Source organism: Emys orbicularis, chromosome 2 (genome assembly GCF_028017835.1).
Source record: "Emys orbicularis isolate rEmyOrb1 chromosome 2, rEmyOrb1.hap1, whole genome shotgun sequence".
In the NCBI taxonomy this organism is placed as follows: Eukaryota; Metazoa; Chordata; order Testudines; family Emydidae; genus Emys; species Emys orbicularis.
In genome coordinates, this window is record NC_088684.1 from 114,914,671 (window position 1) to 114,937,278 (window position 22,608).

General features: G+C 40.8%; 1 protein-coding gene across 2 annotated transcripts in view; it reads right to left on the reverse strand.

Annotated features, from left to right (window-relative positions):
• HIVEP1 (HIVEP zinc finger 1) overlaps nucleotides 1–22,608 on the reverse strand; it is a 167,832-nt gene that overhangs the window by 37,654 nt on the left and 107,570 nt on the right. For both annotated transcript variants that reach the window (XM_065398264.1, XM_065398263.1), the window contains one exon: nucleotides 7,285–13,262. In XM_065398264.1, the coding sequence (XP_065254336.1) occupies nucleotides 7,285–13,262 (5,978 nt within the window). The remainder of the gene's footprint in view (nucleotides 1–7,284; nucleotides 13,263–22,608) is intronic.

Here is a 22,608-nt window from a genome sequence, read left to right on the forward strand (position 1 = left end):
GCAAAAATATTGTTAATGCAACATGAAGGATAAAGATATCTCTGGACAGGAGATACCAGAAGTTCAAGTGGCTGTGCAAACTTAACTCAACCACACTGAACTTCCTGTATATTTCATGGCATATGTTATAGCTTACACTATAAAAAGTAATAGACTAACATTTATGTTTAACAAGGGAAAAGGGAATAGAAAATGCAATTTCTGTGCAATGTGGCCAGCAGTGTGTGACCATTCCTAGCACCTGGAATTTGCTGACTTTAAGTGCTTGATCTTTCAATCTTAATGAATTAACTTTTTTTTTTTCACATTTAATTTGTAATGGTATAAAAAGGAAAAGGGGAAGAGAATCCAGAGGTAATTGGTCTATGTAGCTTACAAGCTCTTGGGCCGTCTGCACTAAGATAAATTTAACCTGTCTATAAATATATGACATACATAATGGTGATGAGACAGGATATTCAAATCCATGTGTTCAAAACTACCATCCCACTTCCCACAGTCACATATTTTAATTAACTGGTTTTATGCTAGTTTAGCACTGGTTTTAGTGTTCATAACATACAAGATAACCCCAGTGAGCTGTAGCAAAACTTTTGCTATTACAGAAATGCACGAATAGAAATGTTATTTGAATTTCTGTCAGAGAATTTCAGGAATCACTGGGTAATCAGGAAAATCTGCATTTTTATTTATTTTTTGTAAATAGTGTTTGTGAAAAGTACCAAATTGACCCTCATGAAGACTCAGGTCCTCTCTATCTGTACGAGAGGTACAGTGCAGGCAGAGGCAGAACAATCCATTAATGTGCCCCACTCCTAACCGAAAGGATCACAGCTAGTGGTCAACTGATAAGAAAAATTATACTGGACAGTAAAAGTTTCCTTTCTTCAATTACTAATGCCTGACAATCCTCTCAGTGGCTTTCCTCCTGCTGTTATGACTGGAGGCAAAGGGCCTGATTCACCTCTGCATTATTCAGTTTTGTGCCACACTAAATCCACCAACTTCAGTTAGTGGTATAAAACTGGAGTGACAGTGATTAATGCAGCACAGAGACCAGGATTTAACAACTACTGCTGGCATGTACAACTGTCCCATGGAAAACTACACCCAGAACGAAAGTTTTCCAGAGCTATAACTTTCATGTTATAATACTCAATCATTTTTCCCCATTGGCACGGAGCCATTTAGGGAAAACGTTTTTTAATATTTTGAGATAGTTTGCTAGTTTAATAGAAGACTGCTCCGATTTAAGTTCTTTCACACATAATCCAAGAAAGGAAATGATCCAGTTAGTAGGTATTTTCCATTCTTCAGCCTATTGATGGCAAAAAATCCTCACAGTGGAATGTATCAAGAATCACCTCAGAGAGGGAATCAAACTTTAAGAAAGTAGTACACAAAATTAGGTAGATGCTCCCCGACTTACGCAAGCGTTCCGTTTCGGAACGCCTTGCATAACTCGAATTTTGCGTAAGTCGGAAACGTATAGCCAACCATTACACACACACACACACACACACCCCAAAACCCCCCAACTCCTATTTTTAGCTTATGGAACTTTTTCCGTAAGTGCGGATTTGCGTAACCCGGGGGGCATCTGTAGTAACTAGGCTTAAGAGAGAGCTACTGAGAAACCATAGATAGTGTCAGGGGATTGAGCTTGTAATGTCTAGGGAAGAAAATGGAGTTTGGACCAAGTAGCTACCTCTCCTGTCCAAGAAACTGCATTAGCTCACCGAGCCTTTAATTTATTTGAACATACTGTATTTATTTATTTTAGAAGCAATAGCTCCTCCTCCGTTACACACATCTTTGGGGTGTACTTTGAATCAATGGTCTACGCCCACACTATTTCCTCTGGTCCAGTCAATGGTAAAGAACAGAAAAGGGTCCTGGATTTCCTTATTACCTGCATTTACTTCAACATATCTTCATTCTTCTCCTGACAGCTAATGTCAATAGAAATGTCTTATTTAGGATTGGGATTAGCACAGAAAGGTGACAATATTTTAATAGCATTCTGAGCGTCCAGAAAAACAGTTCAAACCCCACTGCTTGAGTCATTTAAACCTGAACTGGACTGGAGGAAACAGCTGAGAATATACTGTATGAAAAAATCCTGCATTGGTAAGGTACATGCTAGCTCTTTTCAATCCTTAATTTCTATTTTTTAATCCTAACCTTCGCACAATCTGAGGTATACATTAATCTTCACTTGATGATTTCTTGCAGCACCTTCTTCTTTTATAACTCCTTTAAGAACAAGTGCTAGTCACTCAATTTGATGCCAGTCAGAAGCTGGAGAAATGAAGATGAATTTCTTTCCAGCTTCACCATAATAATATACTTTGAAAAAAAATCAGCATATAAATTTGAAGAAAAATTAATAATTTTGCTTCTTTGGTAGCAGAATAAGTGTAAATGTAAGTAATGGCCACATATGACAGCAGCCTCTGTTTAAAAGGACACTTGTCAAAATATTATTCAGAATCTTGTTACTCACTATTTATACTCTAAACCAGGGGTCGGCAACGTTTGGCACGCGGCTTGCCAGGGTAAGCACCCTGGCGGGCCGGGCCAGTTTATTTACCTGCTGACGCGGCAGGTTCGGCCGATTGCAGCCCCCACTGGCCGCGGTTCGCCGTCCCGGGCCAATCGGGGGCGGCGGGAAGTCGCGGCCAGCACATCCCTCGCCTGCGCCGCTTCCCGCCGTCCCCATTGGTCCGGGACGGCGAACTGCGGCCAGTGGGGGCCGCGATCATCTGAACCTGCTGCCTCAGCAGGTAAATAGACTGGCCCGGCCCGCCAGGGTGCTTACCCTGGCGAGCCAAACGTTGCCGACCCCTGCTCTAAACTGAAATTATTTTCTGACAGAATTTTCTTTTCTCCATCGTACATGCACATTGGTTTGTTTTTGCAGAGGCTGCTCACGACTGTTCTTTTAAAAAAAGAACAAAAAGTAAAGTATAGTGAAAAGCCAATACAAAACTTGGCTTTCCCAAAGAAAATGGCTAAATGCACATAACTGGAAAAAAGGTCAATTTAATGCCTACCTGTCACAACAGTATCCCTTTAAGTTTTTTGTTTTAATTTAGCAACATTTAAATACATCTCATCTACTATATGAGGGAGACATCTTGAAAGAGATATGAGTAAAAACAAGAAAAAGAGAAACACTGACTTTGCAATACATAATACAATTCAGTGGCAATATGGATACAGAAACAGCAGTCTGTATTGAAATGTACATTTTTTGTTGTTAATACAAAGGGTTAAGTCTTCACCCCAGTGAAACTGATGGCAAAACTTCTAGTGACTTTAATAGGGCCGGGATTTCACCCTAATACTTTCCTGCCTATAGAGGTTTAATAGAATATCCTTACAGCCCCTCTTGCAATTCTGAAGTTATTTTTCTAACCTTACGGTATATCTGTCCCCACCTCTGAATATTTTGTATCTTAACCTTCTCTTCAGCACAGAAGTACTAGACAGATCCCTTTGGAGCTGCTAAACTGTAGTCTTTGCCACTGAACAGCAACACTTCTTTCCCTCAGACAGGGGTGTGTTTCCTCCATGGCAATTTCAGGCCCTGTTGACCCAGATTCAAATCCTCACATAGCCACAGCACAAAGAATGTTGTGCTGCCAGTACACTGAAGACTAACCCAAAATAATCATTTTTAAACCCCCAAATAATAATTTTGTATGTTCTAGACATTCTTTGCGTGATTCTAGACAAACTGATCTCTGGGGCTAATGTTGAAGCCTTACAGCTGTACCCAAAAAGAAAAAAAAACTGCACAGAACTCGCATCAGGCAAAATGGTAAGGAAAATATAACGAGGAATCTCAAACTGCACTGTACAGTCCACAGTTTTCTTTATAAGAGGGTACAGCTCAATGTGCACATTTCTACATTTTCTTAGTAATTAACCTTTCGGTGCCTGGGACAACAAATTCAGGCAGACTAGATAAACACTGACCCTTGTTGCCAATTTATAATATATTATTGGTGTAGCATCAATACAGAACAATTCTTAGGGTACAGAGTCTTCTTAATCTATTTGCAGAAAGGTACATCAGTTACTAACGAACATCAAATTCAGTGCAAATTAGCATACCGCTCTGTTTGTTAGTTTTACAAACACTGAAATATGTGGCCATTGCAAAAAAAGTCTCCTTTCTTCCACATCTTTATAGTACACCAAGGCATTAAAAATTTTATCACCTTGCAGCTTAGAGAGTAGTTAATTTTTAATGATCATACCTGTTAACTTTTGAGGCGGGGGGTGGAAGAATGGAGTGGAAATATTCTTAAAGCAAAAACCAAGTGAAATCCTTTTGTCAGACAAAAGGGTGACTGTTCATTACAATGAAAAGGTAATTTTAATTTGTTTTAGTTAGTTTGAAATAAAGTAATTTTATGCTCTGATAATGAACATTTATCAATAGCTCGCTGTCCTTGTATCTCTCTGAGGTAGGCAGGCAATTACATTGCTGCTTCTAATGCTGGTGTCCTTGGCATTGCCATTCTGGAGGCTTACCTGACTGCTCAAGGACAAGATAGACTATGCCAGCCAAGCTGTGCATTTGGTTACAGGCCTTCTAGAACAGAACTGTAACAGGGTGGCTTGCCTCTTAAGGGCTGGAAGACTTAGGGCTAATCAACCCTGATTACTGAAGAGGCACACCTGTGTTGGATCATGCAATTCCCTATAAAGGGCAGCAAGTGGCTGTAGTGAAGGGGGAAGCCTAGGAAACGGCAGGAAGTGAGAAAGGTTTATATGGGGAAAAACCCTGATACCAGAGGGGTCTAGTAGCCAGAGCCAGAAACTTGAGGCTCCAGCCAAGTAGGGCTGGGAGTGACCTGCCAAAGGAGGAAAAGCCCCAGGCAGGAAGTCCTGGGAGCGAACTGGAGACTTCTGGGAGTGAGCGGGCTCCAGAAGACAGACCTGGGACGAGGGGCAGGAAAAGCCCGGGCATAACCCAACAAGAGGGTAAACCTGACGGACTGTGTTTTGGGACTTTCAGCTTGATTCTGGAACTTTATGCATGTGAATAAACCTGGACCCTCGAGAAAAGGTGGTGAATGGATAAGAAAAGCCCAGGTGCCATTTGAGCCCTTTGAGTGAAAAATTGTTAGCAGGGCACTGCAGAGCCACCCCTGGGCAAGAGGGGGTGCATAGGAAGTTCCCAATATACGAACCAACTTGCATATTCTTTTGTGTATTTTGTGTGTGTGGGGGGGGGTTAATAACAAAAACAGGGTAATTAATGGATTGCATGTGGTGATCATTCATGTCCAGTTATCTAGTTTCTGTTAATGTTTTAGTGTGGAAGGAAAAGTTACTCAAATTCACTCAAAATGTGCACAGAATATTATACTCTAATAAAGATTCTGATCATGTATGGGAATCACCAACTGCAATGAGACACTCATAGAAAAAAAACAATTTTCAGGACAAACAGATTTGAGAATAAACGTTATAGATATAAAATATGTGCTATGAGATATTACTATGCATTGCAGCGATATTTTAAAAACACCTACATTGCAGCCAGTTATACTGCCTCTAACTCACTCAATTGTGCCTAGATAGTCAAGCACATACAAGACAATCATTTGAAAAGTGTATTGAAGTCCCATTAAATTAAGTAATTTGTACTGTATACTCTGGATTGAAACAGAAATCCTGTAATGGCCCATAATACCTGGCAGCATTCAAAATGCATATATTTCAAAGCAAGGATCCAACACTTTTTAGCTGAAGACACCATATCGTATAATCATATATCATTCTCAGACCTCAATGTTTTTACCTTATTGCGGTGCTCACACAAATGAAATGCTGTAACATTAGCTGTAACTAGGTATTAGCAGGTAGATATTGTGCAAGCTTCTTCAACAATTTTGAATTTTCATTCTTAACCTATTATTCCAGTCAGGGGCCTCTCTTCAGTTGGAGACTATCAAATGCGCTGAATAGTATGAGGGCTTTCTGTTGAGGACATATGAGCCACTGAAGGAGTCTGATGCTCTTTTACCATTGATTCCATGTCAAAGGTGTTATTCATATGTATGTGGATTACGTATATTATTTTGAACATGTTCTTCACTCTATAGATTTAATGGGTTCTTTGGAACAATATCAATCAATAATATGGAACGGGTAGTGAAAATTCTTAAGAAAGCAGTAACCACATTTTAAATGACATTATCTTGGCAATTGTTTCATCCGAACTATCAAATTGGGGGATTGGGGTGGGAATAGTACACTTTCTCTCCCTCCCACCTAAGTTCCCTCTAAACTGCGTGGCTGCGCAGCAGGCTATAAAGGGCTGCGCAGCCACAGGGGCCTGGAGAGGAGAGAGGTAGGGGGTGGGCGGGGACTGTGGAGGGGAGCAAGTTGGGGCTTGCAGGGCTGCCGCAGGCCTTTCCCCCACTCCCGGAGCTCACTGCTGCCAGCGGGGAGAGGGGGCCCCCTCCCCCGGAGCTTGCTGCTGCAGCGGGGAGAGGGCTGGGGGGAGTCCTCTGGCCCCAGCCCCAGGGCATCCTGCACCCCAAACACCTCTTCTCCAGCCCCACCCCAGAGCCCTCACCCCCACCCTCCGCAGGCCAACCCTCTGCCCCAGCCCTGAGCCCCCTCCCACACTCCAAACCCCTCGGCCCCACCCCGTCACACATCACCTCCATATTGGTGCATACAATAAAATTCATTCCGCACATGGATATAAAAAATTAGAGGGAACATTGCCTCCCACCCACCTTGTTTCAACTAGCAATGATATCAAATGTGTTTGTACCAGACCCATGGATAACTGCTCAATCTGAGAGCACTATTTTACATCAGACAATAATAGTCAATTTATAGGGTTAAATACCTGCAAACTCTTCATTTACAAACAAAGCTGCTTTTAAATAGACAGTGTTGAAGTATTTAAATGGAAGCTATTTTTGGTACACTCTTCTTGCAATTTAAAACTAGCCAAATGGATTTCTGTTCAAAGACCTGTCCAATTTTAATCTACGAAGATTTTTTTTTTTATGAAAAGCGATAAACCCCTAAGAAGTTTCTTCATTGAAATAGTGTAATATCTTTATAGTAGTGCATCCCAGCACAACTATAACACATAAGCACATTATGCATATAATTAGATAGGAAAAAAATCAAGGCACAATACATTATTAAAAATATAAATGCAGTATGCTTTTTTACAGCAAGTACTCTATAAACACAAATTTGATCCTTAAAATTAAGATATATTAAATGTACTTTAAGTACCTTGGTTAAGCTGTTCCTCCACTTGCTTGAGTAAACCAATAAGTCGGATCTGGAATGAGTTGTTATTGCTGGAGTGTATAGTGGTTTTTCAACTTTTTGTTTTGAATTTAGGAGGGAAAGAGCAACCTTTGTTGACAAACCAAGTGGATTGGGATTGTTGAGACTAATAGTCCAAGTAGAATATGCTGAAGTTTTTTGGTCATTTTGTAGCAGATGTGATGGCTTTCTTTTTAATAGATAACACCATGTAAAATTTGTTGAAGTCTTTAGGCTTGGAAATGACAACCGTTGTGTATCCCCTGCATTTGCCACAGACAGAGTAGTTCCAGGGTTTGCTTGGCCTTGGGTATTAATTTGTGTGCCCTCATTATTAACCCGTGGGGACCACCTTTCTTGACTGTTACCTAAAGTCTTCAGAAGAGAAGTCTGATTATTCACTGCAGAAGGTTCAGATGGCTTTTTAACTTCAAAATTTTGAGATGCAGAAGATGTAAGACTTTCAAATTCTGGTGACTCCTTTATGGTTTCAGAAACTCCAGTTTTAACACTTTCAGATGAATGGTGGTCAGTCACTAGCACATCTGGTGAATTTCTATCTTTGCTGCTTTTTTCGTGTTGTGGAAGAACATCAGGCTCTAATAAGAGACCTTCAAGAGGCTCTGTGGTGCAAATCTGTCGCACCAATACTGGTTTCTTTTGCCTATTAGGGTCACTGGCTCGAATGTTCAATATATGCATTGATCTAGCATCTGTTGTGCAAGCTGCTCCACTTTCATCTTTAACACGCTTTTGGTGTTTTTCCATGGCAATATCTAAACTATTGGCTGGTGAGAGCATGCGTTTACTTGATGCTGTAGCTTCTTGTTGGGGGAAGAGTCCACTAACTGGCAATTTCTGAATAATATTCAAGGAACTTGGCAAAGGTGAATTTCTGCTTCCAGTCTCAGAAAATGAATGATCAAATATAGATGCTGATTGTAGATTTGGCAAAACCCTCTGATGATCTCTGTGTAATTTTGGCAGCGGAGTTTTCCCTTCAAGAGTTGGCACTGTCACAACATTTGTTTTACAGACAGACTGATTTACCTGATCCTGCGTCACTAAAATTTGGGGAAGAGGTGTAACAGTAGCAAATCCATAAGATGGAACATTACTATGAACACGAACAGGCACCACAAAAGGTGGGATGTGATGTATTTGACCACTGGAGTTTTCAGGTATCATATGTTTTCGGGGAGGCATTGAATACCGATTAGACATACTGTCAGCTAATTTAGTAGGTATAGATAATGAAGTCCCACTCTGGTCCAAACCAATTTGACTTGGAAGAGTGTGGGTTGGGAAAGCAGTTGTTATTGGTTTAGAAGAATACGACTTACTTACATGCAGAGCTTTAACTTGAAGCTGATACTTGGGAGCAAAGTAATACTCCTTTTCAATAGACTGACAGGAAAAGGTGTTTGTGTCTGCTTGTTCTCCTGGGGCCAGTACTTTAAGAGAAGTCTGTGAATGCTGTGTTGAGGACTGCTTTCCCTGATTATGCAAAACAGGACCTAAAGGCTGCTGAACAGAAGGGAGGCTAAGAGGGTTACAGTTCTGAGTTATTGATTGAGATTCATGTAACGGCTTAGAGTAAGTCTGTGAGTGCTGAGAACTTGAAGGAAACTCCACTGAAGTTCTACTAGAGGTCTGCGGCCTGTGAAATGGTATTGTAGACACGTCCGTTGCATGAGCTATTTGAAATGAAGATGAAGATTTAACTTGAGGCAGATGGTTTTCTGGAGCAATATTTAAAGATATTTGTCTGACAAGTGGCCCCCTCCTCCTTTCTAACAGAGGCACATGTCCGGTAACTCCACAGCCAGAAGACAACTTTGGAGAGGATCTCTCTACAAGTGGGGTAGGTTTTGATGGAGACATATTTCCACAATCAAAAGATTTACTTCTGTAATCTACAACCTCCATGGATGGTTGTGTGCAGTTAATTTGTTCTGATGCAGCACGTCTCATTTCCCTGCAAGGAGGGCCAGGCACACCAAGTGTATTTGAGCCAGCAGGAATTGTAAGGAATTCTGCTGATTTATTAAGATCTATTTTGGAAGCACTCTCAGTTTTAGAAATGTCTTCTTTATCAAATGAAGCTGAGAAACTAGAGGCATGAGATAAACTACTCTCCCGACTTAAACTTCTAGAAAGTGTGGAGTCAAAGCTTGATTCAGCTGAAGAATGCTCAATTTCAGCCAACCGGATCCTTTTCTTCTTTGGTGGCAGTTTTTCTGTTGGCAGTTTTGACAGAGTTTCGCTACGCTGAGGCCAATTAAACTTCTCTGTTTTTTCCTGATCACTGAATTGGTTTTCCTGGTCTCTGTCTGGTTCTTCTGTGACCAGTATTTCGGGAACCTGGATGTTATGTTGGCGAACTAGTTTTAATGGCTGCATTACTGCATTTCTTTCATTGGAGACTATTTGACTTTCCTGAAGTTCCAATCTGGGTGCTTCTGCTGACACTGATTGATGATGCTGGGAAGTGTTCAGATGAGAATGTCTTTCGTCTTGAATTACCACTGTGTTCAAGGGATGGTGCTTCACAACCTTATTAACCTCTTGAAAAGACACTGGTGAAACTCTTTCAAAAGATTCTGATTTCTCAAATGAACTGGGCCTGCTCAATGAATTAGTGTGTTGTATTACTGAAATGCCAGTTCCTTGTCTTTTCAACTCTACCTTTTCTTGTGCAACTGAACTTGTCTGCTTTTTCATAAGTGGAGAGATCTTTGGCTCAGTGGTTTGTTCTGTGCCTCGAGCCACAAGCTGAATTTGAGACCTTTGAAGCGGAATGCTGCCATGCTGTTGTGAACCTACGATTGTTGCATTAGGTTTAGATAAACTGGGAAAATCTCCTGGCTTACTTTGACCCTCTGTACTCCTTGATGGTATCCCAGTATCATTCTGCTGTGGCTCGTCATCATCTCCAACACTTTTCATTTTCCTTCTTTTTCTTATCTGCGGTGTCTGCTCCCAGACACCAGTTGAACTGGCAACTCTGTAGTGCAGAATTTGAGGTTGTGTAGTGCTGGGGACTATCTTATGTTCAGGCTCTCGGATAGCTGCCTTGGTTTTTGGTCCATGCAACTCTGAACAATAAAACTTTTTGTGGTTTTCAAAATTCTCCAGTTTTCTATATCGGTTTCTGCAAGTTTCACACTCAAACATTGTCCCTCGCCCAGGATGTGATTTCTTTACTTTTTCCAAATTTGATACTTGTGCAAGTGACTTGCTCCTTGGCAATGAGAGTTCATTAGACAAATTACATCCATGATAACCTTCTTCTACAGATCGTGCTGGTCCAAGAGCATGGCTTTCATTAGTTGAAGAGTCTTCTACTGCTGTCTGTCTAACAAGAGTGCGAGTATGCCCCCCTGGGTGCAGTGGAGTGACAGGTCCTGATAGAAAGACATCATCATACAAAGAGCCAATTTTATCATCAAATGATTGACTTCCTCGAATTGGATGAGGAGGTGGTATTAAATTTGCAGGTACAGCTGAATAGCTGGTAGTAGGCATAGAATTACTTCTGGTTATAGGTAAACAGTCAAGGGACGGTACAGACAGAAGAAAAACTTGCTTTGATTTCTCAGTTGGTGTGAAAGGAGACTTTGGTATGTCGGAGCTTGAACTAGTTCTTCTTCCCATCGGTTTTAAATCAAATTGGAAGGAGTCTTTAAATATGTATGATTTTGGTGAGTCTATACTGCCTCTTCTTGAAAGAGACGTTCTTCTTGGTTTCACACTATCTAACTGTTTGTCATCCACTACAGCTTCATTATCTGATATTAACTTTGAGATGCGTTCCTCGAGTGTTTTCGTTGCCATTGGTGGTCGCATTTGACCAGAGAAAAGTAAATGTTTTTCAGCACAAACTGTTTGTACAACAGATGCCACTGTGGCACTTATTCGTGGCACAGAGGACAGATTTTTATTTGGGTCTTTTTCAGAGGTGGGCAATCCCCTGACAAAAGGAGTTGGTGGACTCATTGTTTGATCTGCACTCTCAGAACGTGAAAAGTAACCAGAATCAGTGCTACCTAAACTCCTAGGGCTCAAAAGACATTTTCCTTGTTCCTGGGAACCATCAGTTGCCTGTTGTCTTTGTAGCTGTGCATGTGCTGTTCCTACAGCAGACCCAAGTTGTTCTTCTAATGGACCCATTTCTATTTTCTGGTGGTGCTTAACATCCGTCTCCTTTAAAGAGACCATGTGTGTTACATTTGATTTTATATTTGTAACTTTAAAATCTCGTCTCTGTGCTGCAGCAAGCTCAGGCGTGGAGTCTGTTACTTCTGGACTATCAGCCCTTAAAGGAGAAACATTCACAGGATGAACTACTACTTTGGGTAAAGCTGCCCTAACTTGTGGTTCTGTGTCATGCAATGAAGAGTCACCTATTATATAGTTTGGATTGCTTAGTGGAATGGGGCTACCTTTCCGTAACGTTTCAGAATTTGAAATGATTTTCACTATTGGTGCAGGTTCCAGTTCTAAGGATCCTTGATCATCTTGTCTTTCATCAGCAGTGCCTTCATCTTCACTTTCACAACTTTCTTCCACATCTGAATGAATACTAAGTGCTTTGTCTGATTCATGGGATAGGAATAAACCACCAGAGTCCGGTTGTAAGACAAGTCCAAGTTTGATTGCATGTGCATGCGATTTTTTGTGCTTGTATAGATTACTTTTGGTTTTAAATGAAAATCCACATGTCACACAAGGATACGGTCGCTCTCCTGTATGGGATCTGATATGCTTTTGGAGAACACTAGGCTTGGCACAAGCCCTATTGCAATACTCACAAACATATTTTCCTAGTTTTTTAGGCTTCTGGTCTTTCAGAAGATTACATATTTGTTCTACACCATGGTTGACAACTGATGCTATTTGGGCTGAATTATACAGGGGAGCTACAGGTAAGTGTGTTGAATGAGATGGCTTAATTGACAAAGATGAAGATGAACTAGATATTAGCTGGTTTTGAGGAAAAACCTGAGTCTCAGTAGAAGAGGGAGGGTGTACTACAGAAGAGGTTACTGCTATACTGTATATTTGTTGGAGTTTGGGGTTTTCTTGACCCTGCTGACGTACCAGTGATCTAGTGAAACCTGGACACACAACAATCTGTTGATTTTGCTGTCCAGTTTTAGCAATAAATTGTTCTTGTGAATGAGAAATTGACTTGGTCTGTGCTTGTTCACTCTTCCCTGATGTTACTGCTTGCACATTATGTGAAGTACAAGGGTAGTAGTGCGATCCAGCTACAAACTCTTGCTGTGACAAAGCAAAATGATTTGGGACACTTATTGTATTGGATGTGAGACTCGAAGAGGCGCTTGTAGTTTTATTTGGTCTCACTTTTTCTATTTGCATCCCACAAGGAGCGCACTCTTGTGCTAAGATGTTCAGTTCAGGCTCCATAGCTTTTAATAAGACATCAAATGCAGTACTTGTACCTGAGGATGAAGTACTACAATCTACAAAAGTAATACATTCATTATTGTCAGTCTTTGATTTACTTGACAAGGAATTAGAGAGAGGCTTCTTCGCTGGCAAGTTTAATTGGCTTATATCACAGTCTTCTGCTGTCCATTTACTCAAATCCAAGGACTTATGTAACAATGAAAGATTTGTCTGCATCGATGTCTCAGATGTGACTGTTTCATCAGTTACCTTGCTACTAAGTGTTTCCCCATTTTGTTTCACACATTGTTTTCCATTTTGTACAGGTAACTGATTCTTTGCTTGTAAGTGTTCCGAAGCATCAGGAAGAATTTTAGATGATGAAGATTCTTCTACATTTTGTTTATGCTTGGCCTGAGGGGCGTTTCTCAAAGGCGATTTTGGTATCTTTTTCAGATGGTTTTCAGTTACAATCTTTTTCCGTTTCACACCTTTAATTGTATCTGAAGTTCCTCTAGTACCAGCCTCTGAGATATGTTAAAACAAAACAGAAAAAGAAATGGTAAATTCACAGAATCACTGTATGAATTATTATTACAACACAAATACATTATATCATCATAACAATGTAATGACATCTTACAATTTCAACAAATCTAGTAAAACATTTCAACATGTTCTAAAATGCAAATGGAAATAGTTTTTCATTCCACTACAAATTATTCAGAATTAACAAGTCTGTTTGATAGTCCCATATAACACATGTCTTATCCTGAGCATTAAACTGTCCATCTAGCAGAGAAGGGCTGGAGATCGTTCCTGCAGAGTGTTCTTCATTTCTAGGGACTGAACATGCTGAAACCTGCACCTGTTGTCCTGGGAAGCAAGAGCTGAATTTTGATTCTGTGACTTGTGTTGCTAACACACCTAAGACCAGCCCCATGTTTCCCACTGTTAACATTTTATCTTCTTAGCTGCAAGACCTCTCTCTCAGCTACTAATGCTAGGCTTCTTTTGAGTAACCTCTCCCTGCTGCATTACGATCAGTTAGCTCTGTTAGCATAAGCAACGATAATAGCACAGATGTTAACTGGGCAATGCTGTTTTTACCACCATATCACCCAACTTTGCTCACTGAGAAAATATGATTGTGTGGTTAAGACACTGGGACTCAGAAAATCCAGGTTCGGTTTCCAGGTCTGCTAGACTTCCTATGTGACCTTGAGCAAGTCACTCTGGGTACATCAGGGACTGAGCCTCCCAGCCCAGGTCCACAGACTTGTGCTAACAGGGCTTGCGCTAGTGTGCTAAAATAGCCACGTAGATGTTGTGGCTGAGGCTGGAGCCTGCAGGAGGGGGCTTGACAGAACTATTTTTAGCATGCTAGAGCAAGTTCTGCTAGCACAAGTCTGTGGACCTGGGCTGAGAGGCTTGCTCCCAGATGCAGAGCAGACATACTCTTCGGAAGAAATCCTGGCCCCATTTAAGTAAATGGCAACATTTTTGTTGAGTTAAGTGGGGTGTGGATTTCACACCTAATCTATCAGTGCCTCAGTTCCCAATCTGTAAAACCGATATTTTCCTAATATTTTCCTGCTTCATTGGGGTGTTGTAAGGATAAATTAAAGGTATGTGATGTGCTTAGATATTACTGTGATGTGGGCCACACAGAGTACATCCATATGACAAGATGGTGAAAACACTGTATGACAGATGGGGCAATTTCCTGAAATATCCTATACTACTGTATTAATGTCTTATTGTGGGCCAGGATTGTATGTAACCTCTATAGGGGAAAATGTGACAGATGTAAGAACTGGGAGTTCTAAAGACTATACTGCAAATGTGCCAGAAAAGTATGGACTTTGGGGACAAGTGTTAAGTTGACTTTTGGGGGAATTTTTAGGGAGAGGCGAAAGTAAAGTCCCCAACACTGGTTATGCAAAAACCCAGCCTTTTAAAGCTATACCCTGAGTAGATGGTTATTGTCTGTTGATTACTTGTTACAGAAGGCCAAGATAAAAGGCCCGAGCTATATAAAGAAGCAACTGATCTGCCCAGCCTTTGTTGTGGTTCTGGAGTGAAGACAATTGTGAACTTGTAACCATGGGGGAAAACCCAGTTGTGGGTTTAACCTACCAGAGCCCTACGTTGGTATTGGGGGTTACCTCCAGTGTTCGCTCTAATATTTTACGTCCATGTGCGGAATGAATTTTGTTATGTACACCAATATGGAGGTGATGTATGACACATCACTTTCATATTGGTGCACACAACAAAATTCATGTGGTGGGGCTGGGACCAAGGGGTTCAGAGTGTGGGAGGAGGCTGAGGGCTGGGGCAGAGGGTTGGGGTGAAAGCTCTGGGGTGGGGTCTGGGATGAGGGGTTTGGGGTGCAAGCTGCCCCAGGGCTGTGGTGGGGAGAAAGGACTCCTCCCAGCCCTCTCTTGCCACAGCAGCTCAGGGCTGGGTGAGAGGTACTTCTCCCCGACCGCGACAGCTCTGGCGGGGCTGGGCCGGGTCGAGCAAGGGGCTCCTCTCCCCGGCAGCTCCGGTGGGCCTGGGGAGGGATGCCTCTCCCCACCTGCCCTTGAGAGCCTGCTGCGTGGCCATGCAGCTTACAGGGCACGTAGGTGACCTCTGGTAAGATTTTTTTGCATGTGTGTAGCAACTTTTATTGTTTTATGTTTTCTCTGCAATGCTTTTACCTTAAGAATAAATATGCTTGCTTAGAAGGAGCTGTGTGGTAACTTATAACTGTGGGCAATACACTGGTTATAGCCATTGGAGAGAAGAAAAAAAAAAAAGCACAGACAGTGGTCTTTTTAGGTAGTCTGGCTGCTGGGGATATCACCATATAGGTAAGGCAGGGAGTTGTTCAGCCTTAAAATCCCCAGTCGGTAGGGAGTGAGATGTGGGTCTCCGCCCAAGAGAGGTGACTGCTAGGAGCAGGAAGCCTAAATTGGGTACCTTTGGTGGACCACAGAAGGGAAATACAGGTGCAGTTACCCTGAAACTGTGACAAACTGATTGGGTTGGAGGGGTGGACCATAGATATTAATTTTTTGAAACGGGTTTAATTATTTTTGGCCAGTTAAACCTAAAAATAATGGCTCAAGCTACAAACTTCATTATTCAAACTTACTTTATTATATTGGTTTTCTATGCAAACAAGTACAGAGGCTTTTCTGTGTCTGCAGGCTCTAAATTTTTAGTTTTTGATTTAAAGAGACTTTATCAGGTAACAATTATTTTTTAGCCTACCGTATGTTATAAAGGATACTTCGGAATATTAAAACTGCCAGAATGTAATTCACTTTTGTTTATACTATTTATTGATTTAATCTCTTTCAGTTTAGACAGTCAAAATAAGACTAGTCAGTTACAGTAAGTCCTGTACTACCAGGGAAATGGACCAGATGACTGAATAGGTATTTTCCATATCTAGACTCTCTGGTTAGGTTAGACTGAGAGAGATTTATTCCCCCTGAAAACTATGCTTGCTTGTTGATTTGTAAGGTATTACAAAAGTCACTATGCTGGTATATATGAAAATCTGCAAAGAAAATATAAAGAAATTGAGCTATTTAAATAATATTTTTGGATTTATAGCAACTCCTTTTCATTCACAGTAAAATCAAGCCTTCATTTTGTCCCTGTTTAAAAATACAAATTATTATAGTGGAACAAATGAAGCACTGAGCAACAAATTTGTTTTTCTGTCAGGACTGTCTTCTCTCCACCCTCCCCCCCCCCCCCCCCAATCCCCTCCTCTACATTCCTTGTCTGTTGCAAAATGGAGACGCCTTCCTTCATGGTTATTTTTGTGACTGGATTTATCGGTATCGTTTCAGATGAGCTACTACCACAGATGAATTAAATCAGTCAAGTTTAAATGATTTTCCATTTGTGTATTCATGAAGCAAAACTAACAAAATTTGAATTATTTCCATATTTAACTACACTTGTTGCTCTATTTAACTAGGCATACACTGGGAGTTTCAGGGCTTCCTTGAATAGCAAATGATTTATAATATCAAGCAAAAGTATAATTTTGTAGCATAGGCATATATTATTCTATACAGAGCATGCATCAAAACACAGTGTAACATAGCATATATAAAATGAAAATAAGTACTAATATTTACTCTACAAACACACACACACACACACACACACACACACGTGTATGCAACTTGCTGTTATGCACCTTTGTTTACCTCATCTCTGAATCCTATTCTAATCTGCTAAATATTTATCTATTCCTAATGCACAAGTGTCCAGAAAATCACCACCACCACCTCATGTAGCATTGTTGATGGTTATCACAGTGGAAGCTAATAATTGTATATGGGTGCTCTCTCACCCTTGCAAACTTTTACAAATAAACCAGTAGGTCACTAGCCAGAAGATTTTCAAACTGGATGCTGATCCTCAAAGTAAAGGAAAGGTATGGTGAGAGTGGAAGGCAGATGCCCCTCAAAAGGTCCCAATGAATGGTAGTTTGAGGGGTAGTACTATGGGCTTGTATACACACAGTGTTATTCAGGAACAGCTATTCTTGAGTAACTACATTTATGGACACTTTTCTGAAATAAGTGTCCACTCCATACCCTTTCTTTAGCTAAGCAGCAACAAAGTACTCTTATTCCGGAATATACAGACAGGCGAAGAATTTTTACAATTAACACCCCATTGAGATGAATGGTGGCAGTCATACTTCTAGTATGGATGAATTCTGCCTCCTCTGTACACTGAGAGTGGCTCTTGCAGAGGCATCAGTCTGCTTCTATTCTGCAGAAGGTGGAAAGCACATATGTCATATACGCTTCCTATATGACAAGGAGACCAGCAGCTTTGGAGGGGACTGTGATGTGCCACATTGCAATTGGGAATTGGTGGTGGGATTGGCAGATCCAGTGTACATCCACTAATCATCCTTTGCCCCACGCATCAGGAATATAAGTGATGCAGAGGCAGCTTCAGTCTGAAGCTATATAACAGCAGACCAGAGTGGCTCTGCTGTTCCAGAGTGGCTGGGAGAGAAGGCGAGGAAATAGAGTCCCTCTCACTCCATCTCAGAGAAACTCCCCAGCACATAGCCTGGCTTTTTGGACTGTGTGGTGGGGCCAGCATTTGGGACAGTTCACACCCTTGTTTCAGGCTTGATGTCTGAACAGAATGCTTTAGTTTACAGCCAGTTCACAGTTAGATTTTCTTTCAACCTTAAGGGCTAAAAACATTTTTCTATATAAACAAAAACATGGATTCTGCAGAAAAGGTTATTCTCTCCCATTTGCTAGAGGAAATTTAACCACAATGAGTAGGCAATGGATTTATCAAGTTCCACACTCTTGTAAGGGATGCACTGCCTCTGGGGGATGTCACTAGAACCTGCCTGCACTAAAATTTTAGCTGTGGTTTTGTAACCTGAAAGAGGCTTGGGTCATGTTATCAGGGTGCAAGGAATACAGTTCCATTTATACACATACTGCAGCTTTTCTGCTATTACAACCATACCTCCACACCTATTGTACTGCTTGCATTTGTACAAGAAAATCTAGGCAGTTCACCAGTAGCAGAAATGCTAGTGTGCCCATGGAACAAGAACGTAGGCCCGGTCTGCACTAAAAAGTTAGGCTGGCCTAGCTATGTTGCTCAAGAGTGTGAAAAATCTACATCACTGAGCAGTGTAATTAAGACACATTAACCTCAGGTGTAGACACTGCTAGGTTGACAGAAGAATTCTTCTGTCGACCTAGGTACATCCTCTTTGGGGAGATGGATTACCTACACCAGGGGTCGGCAACCTTTCAGAAGTGGTGAGCCGAATCTTTATTTATTCACTCTAATTTAAGGTTTCGCGTGCCAGTAATACATTTTAACGTTTTTAGAAGATCTCTTTCTATAAGTCTATAATATATAACTAAACTATTGTATGTAAAGTAAATAAGTTTTTAAAAATGTTTAAGAAACTTCATTTAAAATTAAATTAAAGTGCAGAGCCCCCCAGACCAGTGGACAGGACACGGGCAGCGTGAGTGCCACTGAAAATTAGCTTGCGTGCCGCCTTCGGCACGTGTGCCATAGGTTGCCTACCCCTGACCTACACCTATGGGAGAACCCATTAACGTAGGTATTGTGTACACTTGAAACATTATAGCAGCACACCTGCAGCGTTTCAAGTGTAGGCAAGCCCAGAGTGGAAATAAGCAGCATGAAGAGGAATGTCCAAGTGGTCAAACATGTCGTAGCACAAGGGTAAGGTGTCCTGTCTAAACTGCTACAAACTGTGTACTAAATCAGGAAGACAACCATGTGCCACACTGGTGGGGAGAAATGGTGTTAAATGACTCTGGTTTGAACCATGTTGTGTGAGGACACACATAATATTTAGACCCAACCATGTTAGTAAACTAACAACAAACTTGGTTAAAAGTTATAGAGTGGACAGGGTCTTTTAAGACAAGTACAAATGCTTCAACATCTGACCTGTGCCTAGCTTCTATCAATTCAGTAACTAGGAATCTCAAATTCACTGTGAAAATAATCTCAAGAGTTTTGGAGGGTTACCTATCGCCATATTTTGTAATGACATACTAATATATGAGGACTGTATATTTCGGGGGAAATGAAGACTGTAAAAATGCTCTCACAAAAGGAAAACAACTTGTAGAAATGGTTTATAATTTGTTTCATTCTTCAGCAATCACTGAAAGTGGGATTTCATACTGGAAGAACTTTGAATCAGCAGGAATTATGAGTCCGACTCCTTGTTTTTATTCTTGGCTCTGTCATTGGCTCTGTCATTGACTCCCTCTGTGATCCTGACCAGGGAAGGTGTTAAAATGTACCTCAGATTACCTATCTATAAAATATTGTAAATAAAGCACTTGCTTAACAATGGTATTATGAACTTTAATTGTTTTCAAAAAGTTCTGCGATCCTCTGAAAATAGGCACTATAGAAAAGTGCAAAATATTCATCTTATGCTTACTAATTTCAAAAGCTACAGTATTTTTATTTTTAAAAAGGAACTGCTCCCTTACAGCCAATCTTCACCTATATTTTTACTCTCTTCTACCTTTTTGGGTAACTGTTCTTGAGGATATTTCTCTCACAGTTTCAGGGTATCTGCACATGTATTCTGCCTGTGGACCCTTGAGGACACCCACTTACTGGTTTCCAGCTCCCCGACATCTCTGGGAAGAGACTGTGTCTCACTCCTTCCTGACCAGGGTTTTTCCAGGCTGTACAGTTCCCTGACTAAACTGTGATATCCACAACAAGCCAGACTACCTAAACAGGCCAGGGTCTGTGCTTTGCTTTCTCTCCAAAGACTATGAACAGTGTAATTGCCAGCAGTTATAAATTCCCCCACAGCACTTTCTGAGCACATTTATTCTAAAGGTAAAAGTATTACAGAAAAATCGTATTAAAAAAATTAAACAACGTGCACACATGCTAAAACATGTATCAGAAGACACCCCCAACACCATCCTCAGGCTCTGATAGGTATTAGTCTTTCAAACCCCACAACTGGATTTTCCCCATTTTTAAATTCAGAACCAGAACTCAGGCTGAGCAGTTCAGTTCAGGCCTTTGATCTCCATGAACAGACAATCAACAGACAATGAACCACATCCAGGGCTTAACTTCAAAAGGCTGGGATTTTGCATAAATGGAGGTGGGGAATTTACATTAACCTCCCCCTAGATATTCACACATATTGAACCAAAAGCCCACTTTTGTCCAGCACATTTTCAGTATAGCCCTTTGAACTCCTAGGCCTCACATTACATCTTCCCCCAGAAAGGTTACATATAATCCTGGCCCACAATAATACATAACTTATTGTATTAAGGTTTTTTGGGATATTGCATGAAATAGTCATATCTGTCACAACTTCATTATACGACTGTGTTAATTTACAAAAATCTTTATCAAAGTAATGCAATGTTTGAGATCTGATTTGCTTTTAAATAGTAATTACATTTGGGCAAGGCAGAAGCAATCAATCCCAGAATGATAAACTATCAGCTCCCTCATCAAATCACAAAAGCCTCATCCTCCCAAATCACTGTGCCTCTATGAATGCTAATACTTCCACTGGCCAGTCAAATGCTTCTTGGTCAAATTAGAATCAAATTTCTTAAAACTTTTTTTCATAATCTATCTTGCACTATGGCAGCCGTTGCCCACACGTATCTAGATGGTGGGTACACAGAAAGCAGTCCCAGGGTGCTGTACTGGCTCTCTTTGACTTGTGCTTCCATTCTTTCCCATCAGACCCCATACCAGCTTACCTCTAATGTTTTTCCACTATCATTTTTCCTTGTGTTTTGGTTTGCTTTGCTTTCTTTTCGGTCTGGGGATTGGGGGCTTTGAGCAGGGGGTTGGACTAGATCACCTCCTGAGGTCCCTTCCAACCCTGATATTCTATGATTCTTTTCACTTCCCCTTCCTTCTTCCCTGCTCCCCGGTTACTCTCAGAGATGCTGGAACTAGGGATGCTGGGGGTGCGGCAGCATCCTCTGGCTTGAACCCTGGCTTGAAGTACAGGTCTGTCGCATCTTACGCGCATTTAACATGCGCGATTTCAACTTTACGCGGTCGGCAAAAAACAACAACAACAGTTTTAGTACTATACCTGTAGTGCGGGCGATTTCGCCTGCCATTGAACTCAATGGGGTTTTGGCTATACGCGGTTTGCGCTTTACGCGCTAACCGCGGAACGGAACCCCCGCGTCAGATGAGACAGACCTGTAGTAATAACAACCAAATCTATGGTAAAAGCTTTCAGCACCTGTGGTTACTCTGCTTCATTCTGCAACCAAATGTGAGCAAGAGACTCTGCCAAGATTTCTACACATTACTTCAGAGACCAGCAATTTGTCAGTTACTCTTTGCTCCTTGCACATGAAGTAGAGAGGTAAAATACAAACAACCACCCAGTAATATAAGAAACGTGCCAAATAAAGGAAAAATATAAATTACTTGAATTTTTCTTCCTTTTTATTCACCCAGGAACCCGATACTGGCTTGAGCTCCACGGCTCTGTGGAAGTAATTCTTAGAGCTGCCTGTCTGAAAGCCTGCTCAAACCCACATGTTATTAAACATCCACTTTCTCTCTCTCTCGCTCAAAAAAAAGAAGCTGTGGACTTGAATAAAAAAAGAAAGAGCAACATAGAGCAGAAGCAAGGCATCTACTTCCGCTCCAATACTACTCTGGGAAAGTTTCCTTTTGGATTCACAGTTTTCTGGCTTACAGATGAATAGATAGTACATTATTCAGTTTCTAGTATTTTTAGTTTATTCTATAGAAGCATTTTAAAACACATTATAAATCCATATACTAGGGCCAACATTTACTCTTAAAATGCATATTTTCTGAAAAAGAATGCAGTTAAAGATGTGCAAGCTTCTCAAAAAAAGAGGCAGACCGTTGCTAAGGGTCTTCCGTAAACTAAAATTAGAAACCCTAGGGACCTGGTATTTTAAAATATTCAAAATATTTCTACATTCCTATATGTGATGTCTATTTAATTACAGCAATGATTTCTCTGAGCCTATTGCAAAACAGTTATGAATTATCCCTGCGAGTGTGTTTTCATGAATAAACAACAGAAAACTTGAGTGCTAGATACAGAAAGTAAGTCTAAACGGCGTAAGCCATAGGATCTTCATTTAAATTAACAGCAGACTGCTAAAACCTTTTGTTTCTGTAACTGACCAACTTTTTAAAACCTCATACAGCAGACTGGACATACAAATAATGACAGAAGTTTTTCAAATATTTTTTTCCTCCAAAGTTGAAAAAAAAAATTGTAAGTGTCAATACCTAAATATACATACATACTTACATGTATGA